This window comes from Pogoniulus pusillus, unplaced genomic scaffold (genome assembly GCF_015220805.1).
Source record: "Pogoniulus pusillus isolate bPogPus1 unplaced genomic scaffold, bPogPus1.pri scaffold_58_arrow_ctg1, whole genome shotgun sequence".
NCBI classification, from domain to species: Eukaryota; Metazoa; Chordata; class Aves; order Piciformes; family Lybiidae; genus Pogoniulus; species Pogoniulus pusillus.
In genome coordinates, this window is record NW_026974711.1 from 213,808 (window position 1) to 241,680 (window position 27,873).

A 27,873-nucleotide genomic window follows, 5' to 3' on the forward strand; every position below is an offset into this window, starting at 1 on the left:
CCAACCAAAAAAAAAACCCCCACCTCACCTCCCCCCACCCCCAAAAAACCCAAAACAAAGGGAAAAAAAAACCCAAACCCAAACACCCAACCCCCAAAGGGCAGAGATTGAAGTACCGAGAGATGTCCTGCGGCCAGCGGAGGAGGAGTCCAAGCTCTGTACCTCTGCCTCTCCCCCGCCACCGCTCCCCAGCCTCTGCCCTCTTCCCCTCCTCTTCTCCAGCTGCTGCATCTCTGCTCTCTTGTCCTAAACTGTCGCAGTTTGCCCTAAACTGTAGCAGTTTGGTTTTTCGCTTCCTTTTCTCCCTCCCCTCACAGCTGCTGCAGTCACTTCCCGAGCTATGCCCAGCGGCGATCCCAGCGCCTGCTACCAGCCAGCTCCGGGCAGCACCGAGCCTCCCTGGCACCAAGTTTGCATGAAAAGTGCTGTAAAAATGCTACATTGGCAGCTTCTCACTTCGGGTTTTGACCGTCTGAAGATGGCATCTCTCCAAACAAGCCTTCTGCTGGCACTCCTGCTCAGAAGGGCATCCCCCCCCACCCACCCCGGGGCTGCCTTCCACTCCCTTCCAGCCTCCCTCCGGGGCTGAAGCGGTTCCGCTGCGGCTGTTTGGTTTGGTGCTGAGGCAGATGTGTGGCTACAGTTGGAGGCTTGGGTGAGGGCTTCAGTGCGAGTCACCAGAGCTGGCTTGAGGGTCCTCAGGGTGCAGCCTGCACGGCGACGTGGGGGGCACAGGGCACTCGTCCTCGGGCAGCGCTGGCTGAGCAGCCTTGCGTGGCAGCCGTACCTAGCGGCCCCTGGGGGCCTTCCTATGGCAGTGGAGTTCTCACAGTCACTTGGATTTCCTCCCCCACCCCCCAGCCATCACTGGGGGCCTTGCAGAGCCTTCAGGGGATCAGTCAAGCGCCCATCAGCTCGGCTTGTAAATGCAGAAGGGTTTGGTTAAAGGGACAAAGCAGCGTCGGGGACACGCAGGGACCACACTTCTGGCTGGGAGGAGGCAAGAAGGAAAGGGGGCAAGGGGAAGCTGGAGAGCCACAAACCTTCCCCCACACTCCCCCCCCGGACCAGACTCCTTCCTCCGACCACAGCAGGATGCAAAAACGCTCCAGACACGACGCCAAAAACAAAACAAACCCCAACCCCTCACACTCCTCACGGTTACACAAGGTCACAGACGGGGCAGGGCGGACACAAGGGACAGACACACAGACAGCAAGAGCAGAGCATCGCAAACCCCAAAGTCCACTCCAGTGGCTGGAGCAAGAGATGAGACCTCCCAAAAGCCAGGAGCAAGGTCTGAGTTAGAAACAGTTCCAGTGTAAATCTGTGTGCATTTGGTTGTTGTTTTGATTGGTTTTTGCTTTCCTTTTTTTCCTCTTTTTCGACCTTTTTTGTATTTTTTTTTCCTCTTTTCTCTTTTTTTTTTTCCTTTTTTTTTGTTCTTTTTTTTTCTTTCTTTTTTTTTGCACTGATTTCTTTACAAACAAACAAGTCCAGAGGTAATCATCGAGAGATTGTTTTGCTTCTCTTTAGAAAGAACTAACACCAGGTAAAAAAAAAAAACAACCACAAAAAAAGAGAAGTTAAAATCCAGAAGCTCCTCCCAGCAAATAATAATAATAATAATAAAAAATAATAACAATAATTAATCATCATCATCATCATCATCATAACCAAAACCACTCCAGTTAAAAGTTATGGCTTCAGAGTCACACACTGCAGGGACTGACCTGACCTCCACCAGCCAGTGTGCCAAGCCTGCCTGAGCTGCTGCCACCAGGCACATCCCAACCTGACTGAGCTGCTGCCACCAGGCACATCCCAACCTGACTGAGCTGGTGCCACCAGCACATCCCAGCTTGAGCTGCTGCCACCAGCACATCCCAACCTGACTGAGCTGCTGCCACCAGCACATCCCAGCTTGAGCTGCTGCCACCAGCACATCCCAGCCTGCCTGAGCTGCTGCCACCAGCACATCCCAACCTGACTGAGCTGCTGCCACCAGCACATCCCAGCCTGCCTGAGCTGCTGCCACCAGGCACATCCCAACCTGACTGAGCTGCTGCCACCAGCACATCCCAGCCTGCCTGAGCTGCTGCCACCAGGCACATCCCAACCTGGCTGAGCTGCTGCCACCAGGCACATCCCAACCTGACTGAGCTGCTGCCACCAGCACATCCCAGCCTGCCTGAGCTGCTGCCACCAGGCACATCCCAACCTGGCTGAGCTGCTGCCACCAGGCACATCCCAACCTGGCTGAGCTGCTGCCACCAGGCACATCCCAACCTGGCTGAGCTGCTGCCACCAGGCACATCCCAGCTTGAGCTGCTGCCACCAGGCACATCCCAGCCTGCCTGAGCTGCTGCCACCAGCACATCCCAACCTGACTGAGCTGATGCCACCGGCACACCCCAGGCTGCCTGAGCTGCTGCCACCAGCACAGCAGATCCAAGACCTCAGCTCCTTCCTATTCCAGCCAGGTCCAGCTGCAGAGAAGAGTCAAACCCAGCTCTGCTTCACCCTGCCTCAGCATTTAACCAAACCCAAAGCCTTGCAGCCTCCCACCCCTGCAGCCTGGCAGCCTCCCACCCCTGCCCTTCAGCTCTGAACAGACACTTGCAAACCAGGAGATACTTCTCCATGGATAAGAAGCAGCTCAGCAGCACTTCCCAGCCCCTGCAGCAGCCTTTCTGCAGACCCAAAGCACCTCACAAGTTTGCCTCCTGTTGCTGAGGGTGCCTGGATGGTGGACTTGGGAGTTTGCTTCCTTGGAGAGCATCCTCCTGCATTCCTCTACCTCCAGCCTGGTGTGTTTCCCCCGACTCCAGCCAGCTCAGTGCCTACTCCAGCTCCAAGACCCTAACACACAGCCCAGCCCTGTGCCACCTCCTCCCTTCCACCCCAGGTTCTCTACCAAAAAACTACAAACCCAAAGGGCTCAGGACAACAAAACCCAACCCCAGCCCCTGGATTCCAGGAGCAAAGACAATTCCTCATTTGCTTTGTCCCTAAAAACAGAAGGGCAGGGAGTGGCAGTGAAGCACCCTGATGGGGACAGCAAAGGGACAGCAGCCAGCAGAGAGCCACGGGGCCAGTGTGGAGCAGCCTGCCCAAGCCTGGCAACCTTCACTGCTCACCAGGGAGAGCACAGCTCAGAGCAGGGGACATTCACAAGGGGCACTCAGAGGGGACACTCAGGGGAGGCACCTCAAAAGGGGGCACTCAGAGTGGGCACTCAAAAGGGGGCACTCAAAAGGGGGCACTCAGAGCGGGGCAACTCAAGAGGGGCAACTCAAGAGGGGCAACTCAAGAGGGGACACTCAGAAGGGACACTCAGAAGGGACACTCAGAAGGGGCAACTCAGAAGGGGCAACTCAGAAGGGGACACTTGAGATCCACACATGCACAGAAAGCTCCAACAGAGATGAGCTCCCTGGGGTGGAGGTGACACCGAGTGGCAGCAGAAGGATGGGACAGGCTCAGGGGCACCCAATGCATGCAGATGCCAACCAAGGCTGGGCAGGATGCTCTGGAGCCACTTGGGAAGAGTTCAAGCTTAAAGGAAAGAGAAAGAAACCAAAACCCAAGGAGGGAAATGGTTTGGTGAACTGCTCAGGCTGGGGAGGGAGCACCAAGGACTGGAAACTTTTGGGTGTGGTTTCTTTTTTCCCCTCCTGCCTTTCACCTGTTGGTCTCTGGCAGAAAAAAAACCAATGAAATAATAATCCTCAGAGCATGGCAAAATGATAAACCAAACCAAACAACCCCCACCAAAAATAAAAGGCTCTTCCCAGTCCCTTCTCCTCTTTTCCTGCCTCCCCAACCCAGCACCGGGCACAGCCACCAGCTCCAGACGCCGCTGGCCGAGGCCAGCAGGGACTCACTCGTGTGAAAGGAACAAGAGTTACAATCATGGCTGAGATCCCTCAGGTTCAGTCCCTCTCAAAGTCTTCAACGCTGTCAGGAGGTGATCATCATCAAAAAAAAAAGGTTTCTGATTGTTTCATACCCAGGCAGGGGCAGAGCCACTCCAGAGGCTCCCTCGCCCCAGCCAGCAGCTTGCCAGGTAGAAGCCGTTTGGGTTGGCGGCGGAGGGCAGGGGGGAGGTCGGGCAGAAACACGAGGTAGGCCTCCATCCATCACAGGTTTACTCTAGCATGGCAGCTGTTGTGCAGTCTCCTCCTGCTCTTAAGGGGGTGCTGCTCAGGGCCTAGATTTTGACATCCTCCTGGACACTGAGCTGGGAGAGGGTTTTCTTGATGCGCAGGGCGGTGAGCCGCGCCGCGCCGTTGGCGTACCAGCACTCCCGCATCATCTTGCCCATCACCCGCAGAGCCTGCCTCAGGAACAAGGTCACCAGTCAGGGGTCTCCTCCTTACCAGCCTCTCTGGAGGGCAGGATGGCAGCCAGGAGGAGTTGGGTAGGTTGGAGCAGTGGGATGAGGTTGGGGAAGGTGAAGCGTGAGGGTTCGCGGCTGGCGCAGGGTGAGCCTCGGAAGGGGTTGTGGTAGTTGGGGTGGGGGTTAGAGGTGGGGTAGGGCTGGGTTGGAAGTGAGGTGGGGTGGGGTTAAAGGTGGGGTTGGGCTGGGGTAGAGTTGGGTTAGGCTTAGAGTTGAGGTGGGGTTAGAGCTGAGCTGAGGTTGGGTCACAACTGGAGTAGGGTTAGAGTTGGGGGGGAGCTGGGTTAGACTTGGAGTAGGGTTAGGTCAGAGCTGGGGTAGAGTTAGGGTGGGGCTGGGTTAGAGTAGAGGTTGGGTCAGAGTTGGGGTTGGGTTGAGTTGGGCCAGGCTGGTTTGGCCCAGCCTGCCCTTAAACACCTCCAGCCATGGAGCCTCAACCACCTCCCTGGGCAACCCCTGCCAGGCTCTCACCACTCTCCTGCTCAACAACTTCCTCCTCACCTCCAGCCTCACTCTCCCCACCTCCAGCTTTGATCCATTCCCCCCAAGTCCTGGCACTCCCTCACAGCCTCAAAAGTCCCTCCCCAGCTTTTTGGAGCCCCCTTCAGATGCTGCAAGGCCACAAGGTCACCTGGGAGCCTCCTCTGCTCCAGCCTGCACAGCCCCAACTCTTTCAGGCTGTGCTCACAGCAGAGCTGCTGCAGCCTCTCAGCATCCTCCTGGCCCTGCTCTGGACACTCTCCAGCATCTCCACAGCCCTCTTGTCCCAGGGGCTCCAGAGCTGGATGCAGGACTCCAGGTGGGGTCTCAGCAGAGCACAGTAGAGGGGGAGAATCCCCTCCCTGGCCCTGCTGCTGCAGCCCAGGCTCTGCTTGGCTCTCTGGGCTGCAAGTGCACACTGCTGGCTCCTGCTGAGCTTCTCCTCCACCATCACCCCCAGGTGCCTCTCCTCAGGGCTGCTCTCCAGCCTGGCACTGCATTGTTGTGGGAATGGGTTGAAATCAGAGCAGGGGAGATGCAGGTTGGACATCAGGAGGAAGCTCTGCACAGTGAGGCTGAGGATGCCTGGCACAAGATGCCCAGGGAGGTCATGGCAGGAGTTGGCACTGGCTGATCCTGCAAGGTCCCTCCCAACCCTTGCCAGCCAACCTTACCTCGTAGCTCTGCCACCAGTTGGGGATGTTGGGTCGCAATTTCTGGTCACACACAACCTTCCTCATCTCCTCAATCGATGGATCAGAGGGCACCAGGTCATAGTAGGGCAGCTGATACTCCTCATGGATACCTGCAGGGCAGAGAAGGGGAGATGCAGCCCCTGGCAGCAGGCATCCTCAGCGCCACGCTCGCCGCAGGCAGCCTGGTGCCAGTTTGGGCTCCATGAGTCACGGCTGAGATGCGTCAACTGCTCTGCAGTGATTTGGAACAGAGAGGAAGAATCTGGGCTTGGAGCTCACACAAAGTATAATGCAGCTGCCCAAAGGGGAGCAGTCAGCAGAGAGCCTCTCCCAGCACAGGGCTACCAGACCCGGGCAGAGCCAAAGGCGGCAGCAGCACTGCCACGGGCACTGCGGTGCCAAGCGCTGGCTGCCAGCTGGCTGGGTCAAGGCAGTGACTGAAGGGAAAGAGTCACTCAGCAGGCTGGCACCAGAGCTTCTTAACATCCATCCAGAGAGGGACACCAGCCCCCAGGGAGGGCATTACCACCCCACACTTCTTCATGTGGGGCACTTCTGTTAGCTGCCTCGGGAGCAGCTCAGGACAGCCTCCCATGGGCTGCTCTCCAGGGCTCCTCAGAGCTCAGGAGCACAAAACCTCCTTTCTGAAGGTGCTGCCCACTCCCTGAAGGTACTGTGCCCTCCTTGGAAGAGTTGCCCACTCCCTGAAGGTGCTGTGCCCTCCTTGGAAGAGTTGCCCACTCCCTGAAGGTGCTGTGCCCTCCTTGGAAGAGTTGCCCACTCCCTGAAGGTGCTGTGCCCTCCTTGGAAGTGTTGCCCTCTCCCTGAAGGTGCTGTGCCCTCTTTGGAAGAGTTGCCCACTCCTGAAGGTGCTGTCCCCTCCTCGAAGGTGTTGCCCACTCCCTGGAGCTGTTTAAGGCCAGGCTGGACGAGGCCTTGAGCAGCTTGGGCTGGCGGGAGGTGTCCCTGCCCATGGCAGCAGGGCTGAGACCAGGTTATCTTTAAGATCCTTTCCAACCCAAACCACTCCACGAGTTCATGAGCAGGCAGACAAAAGCTGGGATGCCCAGGAGCAAGCCCACCCTGCCAGCATGGGCACACCAAGGGCATTACCTCCTGCATTGCACCTCCGAGCAATCTCCCAGTAGACCAAGCCCAGGGCATAGATGTCAGCACACTTAAAGGAGTCAAAATGCTTCATGTTGATGGTCTCATCCAGGACTTCAGGGGCCATGTACCTGCAGGAAGGGAAGAGGAAGGCAGTTTGGAGAGGTGGTTGGGGTAGGTTTTCCCACACAGCACTCCCAGCAGGCACAACTCTGCACAGCCTCAGCCAGAGCAGAATTCGGCTCCGTGGCCAAACAGAACTCAATAAACCCCCTCAAAGCAGGCTGGGAAAGAGGTGAAAACATCCAACAGGCTCCAGGCAGTGACCCCCCCCAAAGAATGCCAAGCTCACTGCCAAGTCTTCTACCAGCTGCCTGCTGCTGGGTTTCCATAAGGTCTCAGCTTGCTGGCACCCGGAGGGACCAAAGCTCCTTCATGCCAACCTGGGCCCAACAGCGACGCTCAGCAGAAGGTTTGCTCAAAGCAGAGGCCCTTGGAGGGTCTCTTCTAAACCACTGTGACTGCCCAAAGTGCCCCCCAGGTACTTCCAGTCAGCCTCAACCCCTAGCCAGAGCCATTCTTCTCCTACCGTTTGGTGCCAACCCTCTGGTTGGGGGCGATGTCGATGGTGTCTGTCACCGAGTCGTGGCGCACGGCCAGGCCCAGGTCAGCGATGGCACAGGTGCCATTCTTCTTCACCAGGATGTTCTTGGACTTCAGATCCCTGTGAGCAATCCCAGGCTTTCCTACCAGAGCAAAAGAAGCAGTGGTGGAGGTGTGGGGGGTGGTGGCAGCCTGCTGGCATCTGCCAGTTTGAACGCGCACAAAGGCAGGGTCCAGGATGCTGGTGGCTGTCAGGCTTGCAGTACCTTTGCCTGTCTGGGTCTAGGGTAGAGAGGAGCTGGAGAGGAGGCAGCAGTGCCCAGGTGGGCAGCAGAGCCAATGGCATCCTGAGCTGGCTCAGGAGCAGTGTGGGCAGCAGGACAAGGGAGGTTCTTCTGCCCCTGTGCTCAGCACTGTTCAGGCCACCCCTAGAGTGCTGTGTCCAGTTCTGGGCTCCTCCATTGCAGAGAGATGTTGAGGGGCTGGAAGGTGCCCAGAGAAGGGCAGCAAGGCTGGGGAGGGGCCTGGAGCATAGCCCTGTGAGGAGAGGCTGAGGGAGCTGGGGGGGTGCAGGCTGCAGCAGAGGAGGCTGAGGGCAGAGCTGATTGCTGCCTGCAGCTGCCTGCAGGGAGGCTGTAGCCAGGTGGGGTTGGGCTCTGCTGCCAGGCAGGCAGGGCCAGGAGAAGGGGACACAGCCTCAAGCTGTGCCAGGGCAGGCTCAGGCTGGATGTTGTTAGGAAGTTGTTGTCAGAGAGAGTGATTGGCACTGGAATGGGCTGCCCAGGGAGGTGGTGCAGTGCCCATGGCTGGAGGTGCTGGTGCCAAGCCTGGCTGGGGCACTTAGTGCTATGGTCTGGTTGGTTGGGCAGGGCTGGGGGCTAGGTTGGGCTGGGTGAGCTTGGAGCTCTCTGCCAACCTGCTTGGCTCTATGATTCTGTGATGTGCAGCAGAGCTGCTGGGAGCCCTGCAAAGGCTCTGCTCAGCCTCCTGCTGCTGCAGTAGCAGGCAGAGGCCTCGAGAGGGACTTCAGCTCCACCAGCTCCAGGCAGCAGCACACACGGAAGGAGTTTCTAATTCTGCTGCTGCCTGAGCTCACAAACCACCCAAGCAGCACCAATTTTAGGCCAGGGCTGTGAGAAGGAGCTGATGTAACTGGCAGGAGCTGGAGCAGGGCTAACCCACTTTGTGCTGGCTCCAAGCAAGCAGCCCTCCAGGGCCTAAAGAGGCTACAGGAGAGATGGGAAGGGGTCAGGGGGAACTTCTGACAAGGGCTTGGAGTGTTAGGACAAAGGGCAACAGCTTTGAGCTGGAAGAGGAGAGATGGAGACTGGAGATGAGGAAGAACTTCTTGAGAGTGAGGTTGGGCAGGGATTGGGGCCGGGCAGAGCCTGGAGCTGATCACAGAACCAAGCAGGTTGGCAGAGAGCTCCAAGCTCACCCAGCCCAACCCAGCCCCCAGCCCTGCCCAACCAACCAGACCATGGCACTCAGTGCCCCAGCCAGGCTTGGCTTCAACACCTCCAGCCATGGGCACTGCACCACCTCCCTGGGCAGCCCATTCCAGTGCCAATCACTCTCTCTGACAACATCTTCCTAACAACATCCAGCCTGAGCCTGCCCTGGCACAGCTCCAGGCTGTGTCCCCTTCTCCTGGCCCTGCCTGCCTGGCAGCAGAGCCCAACCCCACCTGGCTACAGCCTCCCTGCAGGCAGCTGCAGGCAGCAATCAGCTCTGCCCTGAGCCTCCTCTGAAGCAGCCTGCACCCCCCCAGCTCCCTCAGCCTCTCCTCACAGGGCTGTGCTCCAGGCCCCTCCCCAGCCTTGCTGCCCTGCTCTGGGCATCTTCCAGCACCTCAACATCTCTCTGCAATGGAGGAGCCCAGGGCTGGACACAGCACTCCAGGGGTGGCCTGAGCAGTGCTGAGCACAGGGGCAGAAGAACCTCCCTTGTCCTGCTGCCCACACTGCTCCTGAGCCAGCCCAGGATGCCATTGGCTCTGCTGCCCACCTGGGCACTGCTGCCTCCTCTGCAGCTCCTCTCTCCCAGCACCCCCAGGGCCCTCTCTGCCTGCCTGCTCTCAGCCACTTTGGCCCCAGCCTGCAGTGCTGCTTGGGGTTGTTGTGGCCAAAGTGCAGAACCTGCCCTTGGCCTTGGTTCAATCTCATCCCCTTGGCCTCTGCCCACCCATCCAGCCTGGCCAGGTCCCTCTGCAGGGCTCTGCTACCCTCCAACAGCTCCACACTGCTCCTAGCTTGGTGCCATCTGCAGACTGACTGCTGCTGGACTCAATCCCCTGCTCCAGATCATCAATAAAGACCCTGAACAGGACTGTGCCCAGCACTGATCCCTGGGGCACACCTCTGGTGCCAGCTGCTAACTGGCTGTGGCACCATTCACCACCACACTCTGTGCCCAGCCCTCCAGCCAGTTCTTGACCCACATCAGAGTGAACCTGTCCTAGCTTGGTGCCATCTGCAGACTTACTGCTGCTGGACTCAATCCCCTGGTCCTCTCCTCCAGCAATTCCCTTTCCTTCCTGAACCACCTGGAACAGACGTTTGAGACCACCAAGCCCAACCACTCACCTAGAACCTCCTCTCAAGAGCTCCCAGCAGCTTTCTGAGCTCTGCCCTTACCCTGAGTGCCCACAATCTCCATGTGCAGGTGTGCCAGGCCACTGGCAGCAGACAGGGCCAGCTTGATCATGCCCTCGATGGTCACCGTGTAGCGGTTCAGGTAGTCGAAGAGGGATCCATGCTCGTGGTAGTCAGAGACAAGCCAGAGCTGGGTCCAGGTACCATTATCTGCAACAGGAAAGAGGCTGTGACACACAGGGACAGCCTGGGGACACCTGTCCCCAGTGGGTAAAGCCTGCAACAGGCTGCCCAGAGATGTGGTTGAACCCCAAACCCACAACCAGACTTGAAGTGGCCCTGGGCAGGCTGCTCTAGGTGGAGGTGTCCGAGGTGGCTGCACGGACTGGAGAGGTCCCTTAGAGGGGTCCCTGAGGTGTCCCTGTTGGCTGCAGGGACTGGACAGGTCCCTTAGAGGGTCCCTGAGGTGTCCCTTGGAGGTTCCCTGGAGGGTCCCTGAGGTGTCCCTGCTGGCTGCAGGGACTGGAGAGGTCACTTAGAAGGTCCCTGAGGTGTCCCTGCTGGCTGCAGGGGTTGGACAGGTCCCTTGGAGGGTCCCTGAGGTGTCCCTGCTGGCTGCAGGGACTGGACAGGTCCCTTAGAGGGTCCCTGAGGTGTCCCTGCTGGCTGCAGGGACTGGACAGGTCCCTTAGAGGGTCCCTGAGGTGTCCCTGCTGGCTGCAGGGACTGGAGAGGTCCCTTAGAAGGTCCCTGAGGTGTCCCTGCTGGCTGCAGGGGTTGGACAGGTCCCTTGGAGGGTCCCTGAGGTGTCCCTGCTGGCTGCAGGGACTGGACAGGTCCCTTAGAGGGTCCCTGAGGTGTCCCTTGGAGGTTCCCTGAGGTGTCCCTGCTGGCTGCAGGGACTGGACAGGTCCCTTGGAGGGTCCCTCCCAACTCAAAGCCATTTGGGGATCTGCCCAGCAACTTGCACCTTCCCTCTGCTGGGACAGAGCAGAGCTGCTGGGTTAAGGCTGCAGCTCAACAGACAACCTGGAGGCAAATAAGGTGAAGAGGTAGGAGGGGAGATGCAGACTGCAGATTAGGAGGAAAATTCCTGCCAGTGAGGGTGGGGAGACACTGGAGCAGACTGCTCAGGGAGGCTGTGCCTGCTCCCTCCCTGGAGGTGCTCAAGGCCAGGCTGGATGAGGCCTTGAGCAACCCTGAGCTGGTGGAGGTGTCCCTTCTTGTGGCAGGGGTGGGGTTGGAACTGGCTGCTCTTCAGGGACCCCTCCAACCCAATCCATTCCATGGATCTGTGAACCCAAAGGCCAAGCAGAGCTCTGCAGGGCTCAGCCTCACTTCTCAGTCCCCTCCTCTGTAGGTGAGCAGCCCTGCAGCAGGCAGCTGTGTGCAGAGCACTCCTACAGCTCCCCCCTGGATCATCCAAAGGCCAAGCAGAGCTCTGCAGGGCTCAGCCTCACTTCTCAGTCCCCTCCTCTGTAGGTGAGCAGCCCTGCAGCAGGCAGCTGTGTGCAGAGCACTCCTACAGCTCCCCCCTGGATCATCCAAAGGCCAAGCAGAGCTCTGCAGGGCTCAGCCTCACTTCTCAGTCCCCTCCTCTGTAGGTGAGCAGCTCTGCAGCAGGCAGCTGTGTGCAGAGCACTCCTACAGCTCCCCCCTGGATCATCCAAAGGCCAAGCAGAGCTCTGCAGGGCTCAGCCTCACTTCTCAGTCCCCTCCTCTGTAGGTGAGCAGCCCTGCAGCAGGCAGCTGTGTGCAGAACCCTCCTACAGCTCCCCCCTGGATCATCCAAAGGCCAAGCAGAGCTCTGCAGGGCTCAGCCTCACTTCTCAGTCCCCTCCTCTGTAGGTGAGCAGCCCTGCAGCAGGCAGCTGTGTGCAGAGCACTCCTACAGCTCCCCCCTGGATCATCCAAAGGCCAAGCAGAGCTCTGCAGGGCTCAGCCTCACTTCTCAGTCCCCTCCTCTGTAGGTGAGCAGCTCTGCAGCAGGCAGCTGTGTGCAGAGCACTGCTACAGCTCCCCCACCCGATCACCCCCGAGCAAATCACAGCCAAGGAGCAGAGCCGCAGGGGCAGGCTGCAACCTGCAGGGGCCTCTGCTCCCCTTCCCCTCGGCTCCCGCCGCTACCTTTGTTGTCGGCGGCGATGAAGCCCAGGATGTTCTCATGCCGCAGCATCACCGTCTGGTAGATTTCTGCTTCCCTGAACCAGGATCGTTCCTCTCGGGAGGAGAAGATCTTCACGGCCACGTCGCCTCCACGCCACCTGCCTCGCCACACCTCCCCGAAGCGACCTTTGCCGATGATCTCCTGCAGCACGATGGTTCGAGCCACCGTGCGCTGCACGAACAGCGGCAGCCCTGGGCGGGGGCGGCAGAGAGAGCAACGGCTTGGCCCGGCCCTGCTCTGCTCTGTCCTGCCCTGCTCTGCCCTGCTCAGACCCCACAGCTCTGCCCTGCTGGGACCACACAGCTCTGCCCTGCTCTGCTCTGATCACACAGCTCTGCCCTGCTGAGACCCCACAGCTCTGCCCTGCTGGGACCACACGGCTCTGCCCTGCTGGGACCCCACGGCTCTGCCCTGCTGGGACCCCACGGCTCTGCCCTGCTGGGACCCCACAGCTCTGCCCTGCTGGGACCCCACAGCTCTGCCCTGCTCTGCTCTGCCCTGCTCAGACCCCACAGCTCTGCCCTGCTCTGCTCTGCCCTGCTCAGACCCCACAGCTCTGCCGTGCACTGCTCTGCCCTGCTCTGACCACACAGCTCTGCCCTGCTGGGACCACACAGCTCTGCCCTGCTGGGACCCCACAGCTCTGCCCTGCTGGGACCCCACAGCTCTGCCCTGCTCTGCTCTGACCACACAGCTCTGCCCTGCTGGGACCACACAGCTCTGCCCTGCTCAGACCCCACAGCTCTGCCCTGCTGAGACCCCACAGCTCTGCCCTGCTGGGACCCCACAGCTCTGCCCTGCTCTGCTCTGACCACACAGCTCTGCCCTGCTGGGACCACACAGCTCTGCCCTGCTCTGCTCTGACCACACAGCTCTGCCCTGCTTTTGCCCTGCTCTGCTCTGCCCAGACCCCACAGCTCTGTCCTGCTCTGCTCTGCCCTGCTGAGACCCCACAGCTCTGCCCTGCTCTGCTCTGCCCTGCTCAGACCCCACAGCTCTGCCCTGCACTGCTCTGCCCTGCTCTGACCACACAGCTCTGCCCTGCTTTTGCCCTGCTCTGCTCTGCCCAGACCCCACAGCTCTGCCCTGCTCTGCTCTGCCCTGCTGAGACCCCACAGCTCTGCCCTGCTCTGCTCTGCCCTGCTGAGACCACACAGCTCCGCCCTGCTCTGCTCTGACCACACAGCTCTGCCCTGCTTTTGCCCTGCTCTGCCCTGCCCTGCTGAGACCCCACAGCTCTGCCCTGCTCTGCGCAGACCCCACAGCTCTGCCCTGCACTGCTCTGACCGCACAGCTCTGCCCTGCACTGCTCTGACCACACAGCTCTGCCCTGCACTGCTCTGACCACACAGCTCTGCCCTGCTTTTGCCCTGCTCTGCCCTGCTGAGACCCCACAGCTCTGTCCTGCTTTTGCCCTGCTCTGCCCTGCTGAGACCCCACAGCTCTGCCCTGCTTTTGCCCTGCTCTGCCCTGCTGAGACCCCACAGCTCTGCCCTGCTCTGCTCTGCCCAGACCCCACAGCTCTGCCCTGCACTGCTCTGCCCTGCTCAGACCCCACAGCTCTGCCCTGCACTGCTCTGCCCTGCTCAGACCACACAGCTCTGCCCTGCACTGCTCTGACCACACAGCTCTGCCCTGCTTTTGCCCTGCTCTGCCCTGCCCTGCTGAGACCCCACAGCTCTGCCCTGCTCTGCCCAGACCCCACAGCTCTGCCCTGCACTGCTCTGCCCTGCACTGCTCTGCCCTGCTCAGACCACACAGCTCTGCCCTGCACTGCTCTGCTCTGACCACACAGCTCTGCCCTGCTTTTGCCCTGCTGAGACCCCACAGCTCTGCCCTGCTTTTGCCCTGCTCTGCTCTGCCCAGACCCCACAGCTCTGCCCTGCTCTGCTCTGCCCTGCACTGCTCTGCCCTGCTGAGACCACACAGCTCTGCCCTGCTCTTGCCCTGCTCTGGCCAGACCACACAGCTCTGCCCTGCTCTGACCACACAGCTCTGCCCTGTTCTTGCCCTGCTCTGCCCAGACCTCACAGCTCTGCCCTGCTCTGCTCTGCCCTGCTCTAGCTTTGCCCAGCTCTGCCCTGCTGAGACCCCACAGCTCTGCCCTGCTCTGCTCTACCCTGCTCTGTCCTGCCCTAGCCCTGCCCTACTGAGACCCCACAGCTCTGCCCTGCTCTGGCTCTGCCCTGCTCTGGCCAGTCAAGACCCCACAGCTCTGCCCTGCTGAGCCCCCACCTGTGTCTGCCTCCCATGGAGAGCAGCCAGAGGAGGCCAAGAAGGTGATGGAAGGGTTGGAGAAACCTCCTCCCACCCCCGGGGATGGGTTGGGAGAGATGAGGATGTGCAGCCTGGAGAGGAGGTGCCAGGGAGAGCTTAGGGCAGCCCTCCTGTAGCTGAAGGGGCTGCAGGAGAGCTGGGGAGGGACCTGGGACAAGGGCTGGGAGGGAGAGGTTGTTCCTGTGTTAAGAGCTGGGAGAGGAGAGATTGAGACTGGAGAGGAGGAAGAAACTGTTTGGAGTGAGGGAGGGAGAGACTGGCACAGGCTGCCCAGGGAGGCTGCAGATGCCTCTCCCTGGAGGTGTTCGAGGCCAGACTGGAGGAGGCCTTGAGCAACCCTGAGCTGGTGGGAAGTGGCAGGGGGGGTGCAGGATGATCCTTCAGGGCCCTTCTAACCCAACCCACTCTTTGTCCAGCAGCAGCTGAGGAGGAGCTGAGCTCCTGCACCGACCAGACCTGGGGCTGTGGCTGCAGGACGGAGTTCAGAGCACCTCCTCCTGACTCATACCAAGGGCAGCTTGATGAGGCAAGCAGGAGGCCACAACAGGCTACTTCATCCCCATTCCCAGTCAGATTTCAGTACCTGAGCCAGAGCCAGAGGTGGAGAGGTCATAGACCAGGTCCTGTAAGGTCTTGTCCTTGGAGAGGCACATTTCACAGGAGGGGTCCTCCATGTCCAGCCGCTGGCGGTTGTGGTAGACTCGTTGGTGGTGATGGAAGACAAAGACCACCACGATCATGACCACAGACACCAAGAAGACAGGTCCAGCAATCACTGCCACCAGCTCCACAGGACCCCAGCTCGATGGGGGTTCATTATCTTTCAGGTGTCCTTGAGAGGAAAAGGAAAAGGAGGAGGAAGAAGAGAGACACTTTTAGAACGCGATGATTCCTTCGCAGCCTTTGTTAAGGACTCACTTCTGGGCTTTTAATTATCCTGGACAATTTTAGTCTGCTGTTCTAGGATGGCAGAGGACACAAGCAAGTGACAGCATCAATCTGGGACTGGTGGAGTCAGCAGGCAGGCAAAGCACAGCCAGAAGGCTCCAGAGAAACTGCAGGATCAAAGGTTATTGGCACTTGGCTGCGGGGAAGAGGATGGGAGCCTGCGAGAGGCTCTCGCGTCCCATGGGTTGAAGCGAAGCTGTTTGAGTATCACCCAAAAAGCTTGGCCCAGATCATCCCTGAGGTCTCCAACCCTGCATTCCATGAGGATTTTACCTTCCACCTGAACTCTCCAAGTGAAAGAAAACCCAATCAGGCAGGCAAGGACTCGCCTTTCCCCCTGAATCTGCTCTCTAACAACCACTGAAGGCAATGATTTGCCTTCCTCAGACTTCCCTGCTGCAGCCAAGCAAAAAGGGACACTGAAGCCTTGCTGCAACCTCAGGAGCAGCCAAAAACAGGGGTGAGGAGGCACCAGGTGCCCTCTGTGTCCCAGGAATCAGACAGCAGCAGACATTTCCCACACCCTGACTCAGAGGCAGGGCTGTGGATCCACCCCAGACGCTCTCTTCTGAACCTGCCTCCACATTCCCATGCCTGTGGCTCATCGCTGGAAAGTTCTGAGGCTCAGCAGAAGGAAAAGTGACTGCAGGTGATGAAAAGCAGGACGTGGCCCAGCTCTGTGGGGCAGGACAGGGATGAGAGCTGTGCCCAGGGGACATGGACCACACTCTGACCACTGCAGGTGCAGCACAAGCTTCCACTTAACCTCTGACAAATGCTGCTGCTGCTTCCAGGAGCCTGAGGGAAGCAGCATTGAGGTTGGCCAGGGGCGAGAGGACTCCAAGTGTGGAGCTGCTGAGTGCAGGACAACTGCAAAACCAATCCCAGCCCTACACTCTGTCAGCTTCTCCTACACCCCAGAGTCCAACCTCATCACCTGGAGCCACTTTGTCAGCTTCTCCTACACCCCAAAGTCCAACTTCATCACCTGGAGCCACTCTGTCAGCTTCTCCTACACCCCAAGGTCCAACTTCATCACCTGGAGCCACTCTGTCAGCTTCTCCTACACCCCAGAGTCCAACCTCATCACCTGGAGCCACTCTGTCAGCTTCTCCTACACCCCAAGGTCCAACCTCATCACCTGGAGCCACTCTGTCAGCTTCTCCTACACCCCAAAGTCCAACTCCATCACCTGGAGCCACTCTGTCAGCTTCTCCTACACCCCAGAGTCCAACTCCATCACCTGGATCCACTCTGTCAGCTTCTCCTACACCCCAATGTCCAACTTCATCACCTGGAGCCACTCTGTCAGCTTCTCCTACACCCCAAGGTCCAACCTCATCACCTGGAGCCACTTTGTCAGCTTCTCCTACACCCCAAAGGCCAACCTCATCACCTGGAGCCACTCTGTCAGCCAGAGGAGAGCTCACCCCCCCCCCAGATGAACCTGGAGCAGTTCCGTTGCCGTTTAACACTTGCACCCAAACTCAAAGCACCAAATCCAACGCTCAGCCTCAGGGGAGGCCACGAAAGCAGAGCTGAGCAGAGGCTGGGAATTCCCAGAGCCAGGCAGGCAGCTCCTCCCTGGCTGCAGCTTTTGTCTCCCACCTCCTCCAGCCCTTCCACTCACCGCTGGGAACCATCAGATCGATCTTGTTGCAGAAGTCAGAGTAGCAGCAGTGAGTGTTGCGCAGGTCCTCGGAGCTCAGGCAGTAGAAAGGTTTCCCAGCAGGGATGAGTTTGGCCTCAGGGATGCAGGTCCTGACGTGGTGCTTGACCCCATCCAGGTTGAAGACGGAGACCATGCAGGCGCCGTCGGTCTCGCAGGTGGAGTTTGCCTGCTTGCAGTCGGAGCAGAGGCAGGTCAGGGCTGCAGGGAGCACACAGCTGGCTTGGAAAGGGCCTCCAGGGGCATCCAGGCCAACAGCAAGGGACTGCATCATGGTCACCAGCCCAACCCCAGCATGGTCACCAACACAACCGCATCATGGTCATCATCCCAGCCCCTTCATGGTCACCAATCCAATCCCATCATGGTCACCATCCCAACCTCATCATGGTCACCAATCCAACCCCATCATGGTCACCAATCCAACCCCATCATGGTCATCAATCCAACCCCCTCATGGTCACCAATCCAACCCCATCATGGTCACCATCCCAACCCCATCATGGTCACCAATCCAACCCCATCATGGTCACCATCCCAACCCCCTCATGGCCACCAATCCAATCCCATCATGGCCACCAACCCAACCCCCTCATGGCCACCAACCCACCAGATCACAGCCCTATGGCTACCAAACACTGTCCACCGAGTTAGGGCCCTATGGCCACCAGATCACAACTCCACAGCCACCAAACCAAGGCTCCATGGCTGCCAAACCACAGTCCCATGTCCATCAGATCATGGCCCCATGGCCAGCAGATCAGGACCCCACAGCCACCAGATCACAGCCCCATGGCCACCAAATCACAGTCCCATGGCCACCAAAACAGGGCCCGAAGGGCCACAGCCACAGGGTTCTGGAGCACCTCCAGGGAAGGAGCTCCCTGACCCTCACCACCACTCAGACACTGACCCACAGCAGGGGGGGATGGATCTGGATGGTCCTTGGGGGTCCCTTCCAGCCCTGACAATTCCATCATGGATCAGGTCCCCTCTCAGCCTTCTCCTCTGCACACCAAGCAGCCCTCAGCCTCTCTTCACAGCAGAGCTGCTCCAAGCTCCCAACCACCCCTGGACTCTCTCCAGCAGATCCCTGTTCCTCCTGAGCTGGGGAGCTCCAAGCTGGGCACAGCATCCAGCTGTGGCCTCAGCATCCAACTGTGGTGTCAGCATCCCAGCTGTGGCCTCAGCATCCCCAAGCAGAGGGGCAGGAGATCCTCCCCAGCCCTGCTGCCCACACTTTGCTGTGCCACACACTGCTGTGCCATGGGGAACCTGCTGCCCACCCTGGCTCAGTGAGGGGCAACCACCCCCAGCCAAAGGGGAGACCACAGGAGGATGGCAGATGCCAAAGCAAACCCAACTGAAAGGCAGCACAGGAGCCAGGAGCTCTGCACCCAACTGGATCTGGGCCCTTCCTGATTCCAGACAGCACCTTTGGGTCTGCTGAACTTTTGGCTTCTTGCCTGCTCCCCACCAAAACGATTTGGGTAAGGAGCAAAGGAGAAACTCCGAGGCAGATTCCCACATTTCCATCCCACTCCCTCTGTGCTTTTCTCAAGCTGCCTGGAAGCAAATTCCCAGGCTGGAGGCTGAGGGAACAAAGAGCAGAGACAACAATGTCAAGGAGAAGGGTGGGGCCTGCTCAGCAGCTCAGGACTGTCTCCAGCTTTCATCAGAGCTTTCAGCCTCCCCCGAGGGCTCCAGCAGCAGAGATGGAGCTGGCAGGTGGAGAGGGCCTGGAGAGCTGTCTGCAGGGAGGCAAGCACCGAGCTTAACCCTCCCCCAGCTGACTGCTGAATGCACTCAAGAGAGGGTTAGGTTGGAAGGGATCCTAAAGGTCACTCAATGCCACCCACCCCCTGTCACGGGCAGGGACACCTCCACCAGCCCAGGATGCTCAAGGGATCATCCAGCCTGGATTTGGGCACCTCTAGGGAAGGAGCAGCCACAGCCTCCTTGGGCAACCTGTGCCCAGCCTCACTCCAGAGAATTCCTTCCTCATTTCCAGTCTCATCCTCCCCTCTGCCAGGCTCATCCAGCCTGACCTTGGGCACCTCTAGGAAAGGGGCAGCCACAACCTCCTTGGGCAGCCTGTGCCCAAGCCTCACTCTAGAGAATTCCTTCCTCATCTCCAGTCTCATCCTCCCTTCTCCCACGACATCAGAGTGGTAGGGGTTGGAAGGGACCTCTGGAGATTATCCAGTCCAAAGAATTCCTTCCTCATTTCCAGTCTCATCCTCCCTTCTTCCAGGCTCATCCAGCCTGACCTTGGGCACCTCCAGGGAAGGGGCAGCCACAGCCTCCTTGGGCAGCCTGTGCCAGTGTCTGCCCAGCCTCACTGTAGAGAATTCCTTCCTCATCTCCAGTCTTAACCTCTCTTCTTCCACAACATCAGAGTGGTAGAGGTTGGAAGGGATCTCTGGAGATCATCCAGTCCAAACCCCCCCTGCCAGTGCAGGGTCACCCAGGAACACATCCAGGTGGGTTTGGAATCTCTCCTGAGCTGGAGACTCCACAGTCTCCTTGGGCAGCCTGTGCCAGTGTCTCCCCAGCCTCACTCTAAAGAACTCCTTCCTCTTCTCCAGTCTCATCCTCCCTTCTTCCACAACATCAGTGGTAGGGGTTGGAAGGGACCTCTGGAGATCATCCAGTCCAACCCCCCCTGCCAGTGCAGGGTCACCCAGGTGGGTTTGGAATCTCTCCTGAGCTGGAGACTCCACAACCTCCCTGGCTAATCTGTGCCAGTGTCTCCTCAGCCTCACTCTCACCAATTTCTTCCTCCTCTCTCTATTAAACCCATTCCCACCACACATTTCTCCACCTAGACTCATCTCAGCTTGATCCAGCTGGAGCAGAGCTGAGCTTTGTTCTCATCAGACTCATTTCCAAGCTCACAAACCCAACTGCTCACAGCAGTTTTGCTTCCAGGAGCTCAGAAGGAATCAGAAGAGATCAATGAACCAGAAGTGGTTGGGGAAACTTCTGCTTGAAGCAGCTGGCCTGAAACCAAGGAGCCCTCTGAGCAAGGGAGGGGGGGCACAGGAGCTGGGTGGCTTTGCCCACCCTCACTTGAAGAATTGAAAGCACAAATCAAGTTCTCTTGGACACCAGAGCCCAGGGCAGGACCAGGAAGAGAAGATCCTGATCATGGAACCACAGCATGGATCAGACTGGAAGAGACCTCAGGGCTCATCTTCTGCTGAAGGAGTGAGGTGGGGGTTGGGCTCTTCTCCCTACTATCAGGTGATACAAGGAGAGGAAATGGCCTGGAGCTGCCCAGGGGAGGCTCAGTTTGGCCATGAGGAACAATTTCTATCCTAGCAGAGAGGTCAGGGATTGGCATAGGCTGCCCAGGGAGGTGGTGGAGTCTCCATCCTTGGAAGTCTTGGAGCACAGTGTGGCTGTGGCACCTGGGGCCATGGTGGTGCTGGGTTGATGGTTTTAAAGGTTCCAACCCAACCAATTCTCTGACTCTAAAGCAAGAGGAGGCAGAAGCAAATGGAAGCATTTCCCCTGCCAGCAGCTTGCTTCTTGTTCAGGAAGAGAATCTCCTGATGAGCAGAAGGTGGAATCCAGCTCATGAACAACCTGGGCTGGAGGAAGCAGAGGAGGTCCAGGACAAGAGAAAAAGAGAAGCTGAGAGGAGCTGAGAGAGCCTCTCCTGGAAACCTTGGGGATGAATCTGCAGGAAAGGTGCCACAGGAGCTGGCAGCAAGCTTGGCTCTGCCTGCTCAGTGCCCTCCTCCTGCCATCCTGCTCAGACACTGACCCAGCCCTTTAAAGGAGCTGTTCAAACAAGCCCAGCATGGAGCTGCAGGGCCTCAGAAGAAGGCTTTGTTCTCACTCCAGAGCTGGATAGGAGGAGAGGGAAGGGATTGAGGCTTGAGACTGAAGAGAAGGAGGAGGAGGAGAAGGAAATTCTGCAGAGTGAGGCTGGGGATGTGCTCTCCTTGGAGGTGTTCAGGGCCAGGTTGCTTCAGCAACCTGGGCTGGTGGAAGCTTGAAGATCATCTAGTGCCAAGTCCCCTGCCATGGGCAAAGCTCCATGGGCCACCAGATCCCAGCTCCACAGACACCAAAACAGGGCCCCAAGGGCCACAGCCACAGGGTTCTGGAACACCTCCAGGGAAGGAGCTCCCTGACCCTCACCACCACTCAGACACTGACCCACAGCAGGGGGGGATGGATCTGGATGGTCCTTGGGGGTCCCTTCCAGCCCTGACAATTCCATCATGGATCAGGTCCCCTCTCAGCCTTCTCTTCTGCATACCAAGCAGCCCTCAGCCTCTCTTCACAGCAGAGCTGCTCCAAGCTCCCAACCACCCCTGGGCTCTCTCCAGCAGATCTCTGTTCCTCCTGAGCTGGGGAGCTCCAAGCTGGGCACAGCATCCAGCTGTGGCCTCAGCATCCCAGCTGTGGCCTCAGCATCCCCAAGCAGAGGGGCAGGAGATCCTCCCCAGCCCTGCTGCCCACACTTTTGCTGTGCCACACACTGCTGTGCCATGGGGAACTTGCTGCCCACCCTGGCTTAGTGAGGGGCAACCACCCCCAGCCAAAGGGGAGACCACAGGAGGTTGGCAGATGCCAAAGCAAACCCAACTGAAAGGCAGCACAGGGGCCAGGAGCTCTGCACCCAGCTGGATCTGGTCCCTTCCTAATTCCAAACAGGAATCTCCTTGGGATGATCCTCCTAAGGAGATCCTCCCCAGCCCTGCTGGCCATGGGAGGCTAACATGGCCCATGGCAAAGGGCTTGGCAGTAGACCCCTTCCAACCCCAAGCATTCCATGGATCTAAGTGAGCCCAGACCTCAAATCTCCTTCCCTACACCTCATTGCCCCTCAGCTTCTCCTCCTGCTTTTGGATCTCAGCATCTCTTCTGCTCCTTCCCTCCTGCTGCTGCTTCTGAAATCTCCCTGACCTGCTGCTGCTAAATGAAACTGAGTTAAAATTAGCTGCACAGTGGCATAAGAGAGAGTGTGTGGGGGGGGTAGAAACCAACCAAAAGCAAGCAGCACTTTCAAGCAAGCTTCCAAGGGATGGAAAAGAAGAGGCTCAACTTCTTCAAGCTGGCATGAGGATGAAGCTGCCACCAACACATCATGGCTGAGGAGCAAGGACAGCAAGGATGGGAAGGCAGCCACCAGGCAGCAAGGATCTGCTCTCACTTTCCAAGGTAAGAACTTTTCCTGCCCCTGCTGAAGCCACAAGAGAGGAAAAGCTTCCAAATGAGTGAATCACAGAACCAAGCAGGTTGGCAGAGAGCTCCAAGCTCACCCAGCACAACCCAGCCCCCAGCCCTGCCCAACCAACCAGACCATGGCACTCAGTGCCCCAGCCAGGCTTGGCACCAGCACCTCCAGCCATGGGCACTGCACCCCCTCCCTGGGCAGCCCATTCCAGTGCCAATCACTCTCTCTGACAACAACTTCCTAACAACATCCAGCCTGAGCCTGCCCTGGCACAGCTTCAGGCTGTGTCCCCTTCTCCTGGCCCTGCCTGCCTGGCAGCAGAGCCCAACCCCACCTGGCTACAGCCTCCCTGCAGGCAGCTGCAGGCAGCAATCAGCTCTGCCCTGAGCCTGCTCTGCTGCAGGCTGCACCCCCCCAGCTCCCTCAGCCTCTCCTCACAGGGCTGTGCTCCAGGCCCCTCCCCAGCCTTGCTGCCCTGCTCTGGGCACCTTCCAGCACCTCAACAGCTCTCTACAATGGAGGAGCCCAGAACTGGGCACAGCACTGCAGGGGTGGCCTGAGCAGTGCTGAGCACAGGGGCATAAGAACCTCCCTGCTCCTGCTGGCCACACTGCTCCTGAGCCAGCCCAGGATGCCATTGCCTCTGCTGCCCACCTGGGCACTGCTGCCTCCTCTGCAGCTCCTCTCTCACAGCACCCCCAGGGCCCTCTCTGCCTGCCTGCTCTCAGCCACTCAGTGCCCAGCCTGTAGTGCTGCTTGGGGTTGTTGTGGCCAAAGTGCAGAACCCTGCACTTGGCCTTCTTCAACCTCATCCCCTTGGCCTCTGCCCACCCATGCAGCCTGGCCAGGTCCCTCTGCAGGGCTCTGCTACCCTCCAACAGCTCCACACTGCTCCTAGCTTGGTGCCATCTGCAGACTGACTGCTGCTGGACTCAATTCCCTGGTCCAGATCATCAATAAAGACCCTGAACAGGACTGTGCCCAGCACTGATCACTGGGGCACACCTCTGGTGCCAGCTGCCAACTGGCTGTGGCACCATCCACCACCACTCTCTGTGCCCAGCCCTTCAGCCAGTTCTTGACCCATATCAGAGTGAATCTGTCCAAGCCTCGAGCTGCCAGGAGCCTCATCATTAAGAGGTTAATTAGGAGCAGCCTTGACACTGCTGCTGTTGTTCTTGGGCTCAGCAAACAGCCAGATGGTTCCCACCTCCCTCGCCAGGCTCTGGTCTGACACCTATTTGATGTTTTCACTTGGTAGGAAACCAGTTTAGGAGCCACCCAAACCATGCCAATGCTGTGGTGGCAGAGCAAAGGTCCTGCAAGGCAGCTGCAGGGCAAGGCAGGTGGCTCAGGTGGTTGCTGAAGGGCTTCCAAGCCGTGGCACAGGTTGCCAGGCAGTTGGCACAGCTACACAGCAAGCTGCTTGACCTCAGCCTGTGCCCTGACACTCAGCAGGGCATAGGTGGCTTGCAAAAAGGCCTTGGGATGGCAGAAAGTGCTAGAAAATGTTCCTTGAGGGACTTCAATGTGCAGAGAAGTCTTTGTGATGGAAAGCTCAGTGCAGGATTCTGCCCCTCTGCTCTGCTCAGAGCCCACCTGCACCACTGACCCCAGCACAAGGAGGACCTGGAGCTGCTGGAGAGGGTCCAAGGGTGGCCAGGAAGTGATCAGAGGGCTGAAGAATCTCCCCTGTGGGGACAGGTTGGGAGAGTTTGGGATGTTCAGCCTGGAGGAGACTCCAGGGAGACCTTAGAGCAGTGCCTGAAGGGGATGCAGGAGAGCTGGAGAGGGACTTGGGACCAGGGCTGGGAATAGCAGGACAAGGGACAATGGCTTTGAGCTGGGAGAGGAGAGACAGAGGGTGGAGATGAGGGAGGAATTGTTGAGAGTGGGAGTGGGAAACACTGGCACAGGCTGCCCTGGGAGGCTGTGGCTGCCCCCTCCCTGGAGGTGTTCCAGGCCAGGCTGGATGAGGCCTTGAGCAACCTGAGCTGGTGGAGGTGTCCCTGGGCATGGCAGGGGGTTGGCACTGGAGGATATTGGAGGTCACTTCCAACCCAACCCATTCCATGACTTCACAACAAAGCAAACACTTGGGACCCAAATCCATGGGCAGAGAAGCTGGAGAGGCAGGGGCTGGGGGGTGACAGTGAGCCTGGGGGCCAAGAGAGGGGTAGAGGCTGGGGGCTGATGGAAAGGCAGGGCCTGGGGGCTGACAGAGAGCCTGGGGGCCAAGAGAGAGGCTGGGGTCTGACTGAGGGGCAGGGGCTGGAGGCTGATGGAGGGGCAGGGGCTGATAGAAGGGCAGAGGATGATGGAGGGGCAGGTGCTGGAGGCTGATAAAGGAGCAGGGGCAGGGGGCTGATAAAGAGGCAGGGGCTGGGGGCTGATGGAGGAGCAGGGGCTGGGGGCTGATGGAGGAGCAGGGGCTGATGGAGGGGCAGGGGCTGATGGAGGGGCAGGGGCTGGGGGCTGATGGAGGAGCAGGGGCTGATGGAGGGGCAGGGGCTGATGGAGGGGCAGGGGCTGATGGAGGGGCAGGGGCTGATGGAGGGGCAGGGGCTGATGGAGGGGCAGGGGCTGATGGAGGGGCTGGGGGCTGATGGAGGGGCTGGGGGCTGATGGAGGGGCTGGGGGCTGATGGAGGGGCTGGGGGCTGATGGAGGGGCAGGGGGCTGATGGAGGGGCAGGGGCTGATGGAGGGGCAGGGGCTGATGGAGGGGCAGGGGCTGGGGGCTGACGAAGAGGCAGGAGCCAGGAGCTGAACGATGCCTCCCACCCTGTGCCGCCGCCAGGCTCTGGCTCCACAAGCTGGGCAGCAGCGAAGGCTTCATCCCCATCACAGCTTCCTCGAGGAGAAGGAGGAGAAGGAGGAGAAGGAGGAGAAGGAGGAGAAGGAGGAGAAGGAGGAGAAGGAGGAGAAGGAGGAGAAGGAGGAGAAGGAGGAGAAGGAGGAGAAGGAGGAGAAGGAGGAGAAGGAGGAGAAGGAGGAGAAGGAGGAGAAGGAGGAGAAGGAGGAGAAGGAGGAGAAGGAGGAGAAGGAGGAGAAGGAGGAGGCAGCTCCTCCTTGCTCTGCTGCACACAACCACGCTGGCTGTGTGGTGGTGGTGGTGGGGGGTGGGGGGGGAACATATTTCCCCCGGTCACCACCCAGCGAACTTTGCCTGCTGTCAGGGCTCTGACGTTTGCCTTCGCTCCTTTCGCAACAGCCCTTTCCGGAGCCTCCACTGCTGGCAGCAGGCAGAGAACCCAGGGAGGCAAAAAGAAAAACCCCAACCCGAGCTGTCTGGCCAAGGAGCTGAAGAATGCTCTGTTGGACACTGCTCCTAATTTCCAGTTAAGAAGAGGCTTTCTTGGAAAGTTGTAGGATCCAGCTCCTAGCCCATGGGGGAGGCTTTGGGGGGGGGGGGGTTTGCTTTTCTCTGCCTGATTTCACCGAGGAAATATTCAAAGCAGGTTGGGTTGTTGTGGGGTTTGTTTTTTTTCCTTGCTAATCCAATCTGCTGGCCCCAAAACTGCTCCCCCCCCCCCACCCCCAGGGGGCTTTTTCCTGCTTCACTTGCAGCAGGCAAAACAAAGCATCGCTGCAGAGGCTCCTTTGGCTTTTTCTGTGTTCATGGAGGGAGGGTTTGGGGGAGGGGGGGTGGGGGGGGAGGAGGTTGTTTTTCTACTCGATGCACACAAAGGTTCCCAGCTCCCAAAGAGTGCAGCAAAGCTGCTCCAGGATGCTCTCAGCAGCAGACCACAAGGCAGGGCAGCCCCTGGCTGGCAGAGGCAGCACAAGGAGCCTGCATCATGGCTGCTCCAGCAGCAAACACTTCCCCGGTGAAGCTGTTGCCTCTTCCCTGCCGTCCTTAACGCTCAGCTCCACCGTGTGGGCTTCGTGCTCCGGGTGCCAGGCTCACACCTCTCTTACTGGGGCAGAAGGAGCAAAGAAAACCTTTGCTACATCCCTCCCCCACCCCCACCCCGAGAGGAAGCAGTGTCAAAGGCATGGAGCTTCCAGGAGCACTCAATTGCCTCTTTCCTGCTTTAATTATGACTATTATTTATTAGTACTCCTCTTTTTAATAACAGCTGGACAGAAAACAGGAGGTGAAAGCCTAAAACACAGCAGGCACACAACCAGAAAAGCTCAAACACCTGAGGATGGAGCTTTTAAACTTCAGCTTCAAAGCTCCCCCCCCACACACACAAAAACACAACATTTTTATGCTGCCAGACTGAGCAAAAGCCTCACAAACACAGCCCAAAACTACTGCCCTGGTGGGTTCCCAGCCACATTCTGCAGCTAACAAGTCCAGATCTGCAGGCAGCTCTCGACAAGCAGTTGGTTAAGACCCAACAAGAGCAGTGAGAAGGTTGGGGGGAGGGGGGGGAAAGGAGGAGGAGAAAATAAACCCCAACCAAAACCACCCAAAGTGGTTCCTGTTGGAACAGGCTCCTGGAGTTACACAAGCAGCGATGGCCTCGATAGCCACGGGGAGAAGAGAGGGGGATGGGGGGTCCAGGAGCTGTAGATGCAGGGCAAGCCCCCAGCAGCAGCAGCAGCAGCCCATGGGGATGCTCCCCAGGCAGCTCTGAGCTGCCTCCTCCCCTGTTCTCCCCCCAGACCCCCCCCCCCCCCAAGACCTGGCTGTGGTTGTACCTCCCAGGCCAAGCCAAGGGATTCGCCCCAGGGCAAAACGACCCCAAACAAAGGCTCTGCCCCTTCCTCCAAACGAATGTTTCCAGCTGTGACAATCCAGAGGTGGCTTTTAGCATCCCCTCCCCCCCTCCCCCCCTTACCCCAACCCTCAGAGACCTCTGGTGCGAAGGGAGGGGGCGGCCAAAGCCTCCCCAGCTCGGCCAGGGGCGATGGGAAGAGCTCAGCAGCTCCTGAGCTCAGAGCCTGCCACAGCAGGATGGCAATGCCCACCCTGGGGGGGGCTGAGTGCCCACTCCGGGCACAGGACGGCCCCCGGTGAGCCCAGTGCCCAGACCCTCACCACAGACCCGCTGACCCCCCCCCAGCGTTCCCTCGGCCCCCCGAAACAAGCTCAAGTGGCCCCTCCGCACCAGAAGGCACCGGGAGCGCCCCCACCCCAGCCAGGGCTCGACCCCCGCCGTGGGGGCTCTCAGTGCCGGAGGGACCAACCCCACGCGAAGTCCTTGCTGACTCCAGCGACCCCCCCCCGCCCCCCCCGGCGCCCCCCACCCCCCAAGGGTCTCCTCCTGTTCCTTCTCCCACATCTGCCTCTGCCCCCCCCCCCCCCGGGGCCCACCCTGCTCACAGACACAACCCCCTCCCCCCCCCCCAAACCTGTCAGGGCTCTCTTCACACCCTGGGGGGGCACCTCCAGGCCCCCGAACCTCCTCCCCCCACCCCAGACCCTCCCCAAAACCTCATCTCCGGCCCCACCGCAGGCCCCGCGGCCAACCAGGGCCGACCTCACGCCCAGGCCCAGGCCCTGTCCCCTCAGCCCTCGGCATCGCCTCCTCGGCCGCTTCTCCCCATCGATCTCAGCCTCCCCTCCCGGTTCTTCCCCGGTTCTCCCCCCCCCCCCCCCCCCCCCCCTCCGCCGGTTCCCCCTGCACGGCGCCGGGCGGGGGCGGGGCGGCGCTCCGCCATGTTGTGCCCGGCGCGGACCGGGCCGCGAAGGCCACCACTCACCGTGGGCCCCACCGAGAGCTCCGGCCAGGAGCAGGACGAGCAGCAGGACGGCGGCGGCGGGCGGCGGGGGGCAGCGGCGGC

At 59.4% G+C, this 27,873-nt stretch overlaps 1 protein-coding gene and 1 long non-coding RNA gene across 3 annotated transcripts; both read right to left on the reverse strand.

Annotated features, from left to right (window-relative positions):
- Positions 1–1,357: 1,357 nt before the first annotated feature.
- On the reverse strand, positions 1,358–1,942 carry LOC135174345 (uncharacterized). Its single transcript, XR_010301846.1, has 2 exons — positions 1,892–1,942; positions 1,358–1,795 (listed from the first exon to the last, which is right to left on the reverse strand). It is a non-coding gene; the product is annotated as an uncharacterized LOC135174345 (long non-coding RNA).
- A 49-nt stretch (positions 1,943–1,991) lies between these two features.
- On the reverse strand, positions 1,992–27,873 carry ACVR1B (activin A receptor type 1B). 2 transcript variants are annotated; one of them, XR_010301845.1, is made up of 10 exons: positions 27,793–27,873; positions 16,904–17,143; positions 14,909–15,157; positions 12,009–12,239; positions 9,924–10,091; positions 7,274–7,430; positions 6,691–6,815; positions 5,557–5,687; positions 2,387–4,339; positions 1,992–2,353 (listed from the first exon to the last, which is right to left on the reverse strand). XR_010301845.1 is itself a non-coding variant. In XM_064141614.1 (9 exons), the coding sequence occupies exons 2-9, from the start codon at positions 17,076–17,078 to the stop codon at positions 4,214–4,216; spliced, it is 1,362 nt and encodes a 453-aa protein (XP_063997684.1). In that variant the 5' UTR covers positions 17,079–17,143; positions 27,793–27,873; the 3' UTR covers positions 1,992–4,213. The 2 variants fall into 2 exon arrangements, 1 of the variants encoding a protein (XP_063997684.1); XM_064141614.1 differs by having other exon boundaries at positions 1,992–4,339.

Coding starts and splice junctions, on each gene's coding strand:
- ACVR1B (XM_064141614.1), bottom strand. CDS start 17,078: ATGGTCTCCGTCTTCAACCTGGATGGGGTCAAGCACCACGTCAGGACC. Junction 15,158..16,903: donor CGATCTGATGGTTCCCAGCG/GTGAGTGGAAGG, acceptor TTTCCTCTCAAG/GACACCTGAAAGATAATGAA. Junction 4,340..5,556: donor ACTGGTGGCAGAGCTACGAG/GTAAGGTTGGCT, acceptor TTCCTGAGGCAG/GCTCTGCGGGTGATGGGCAA.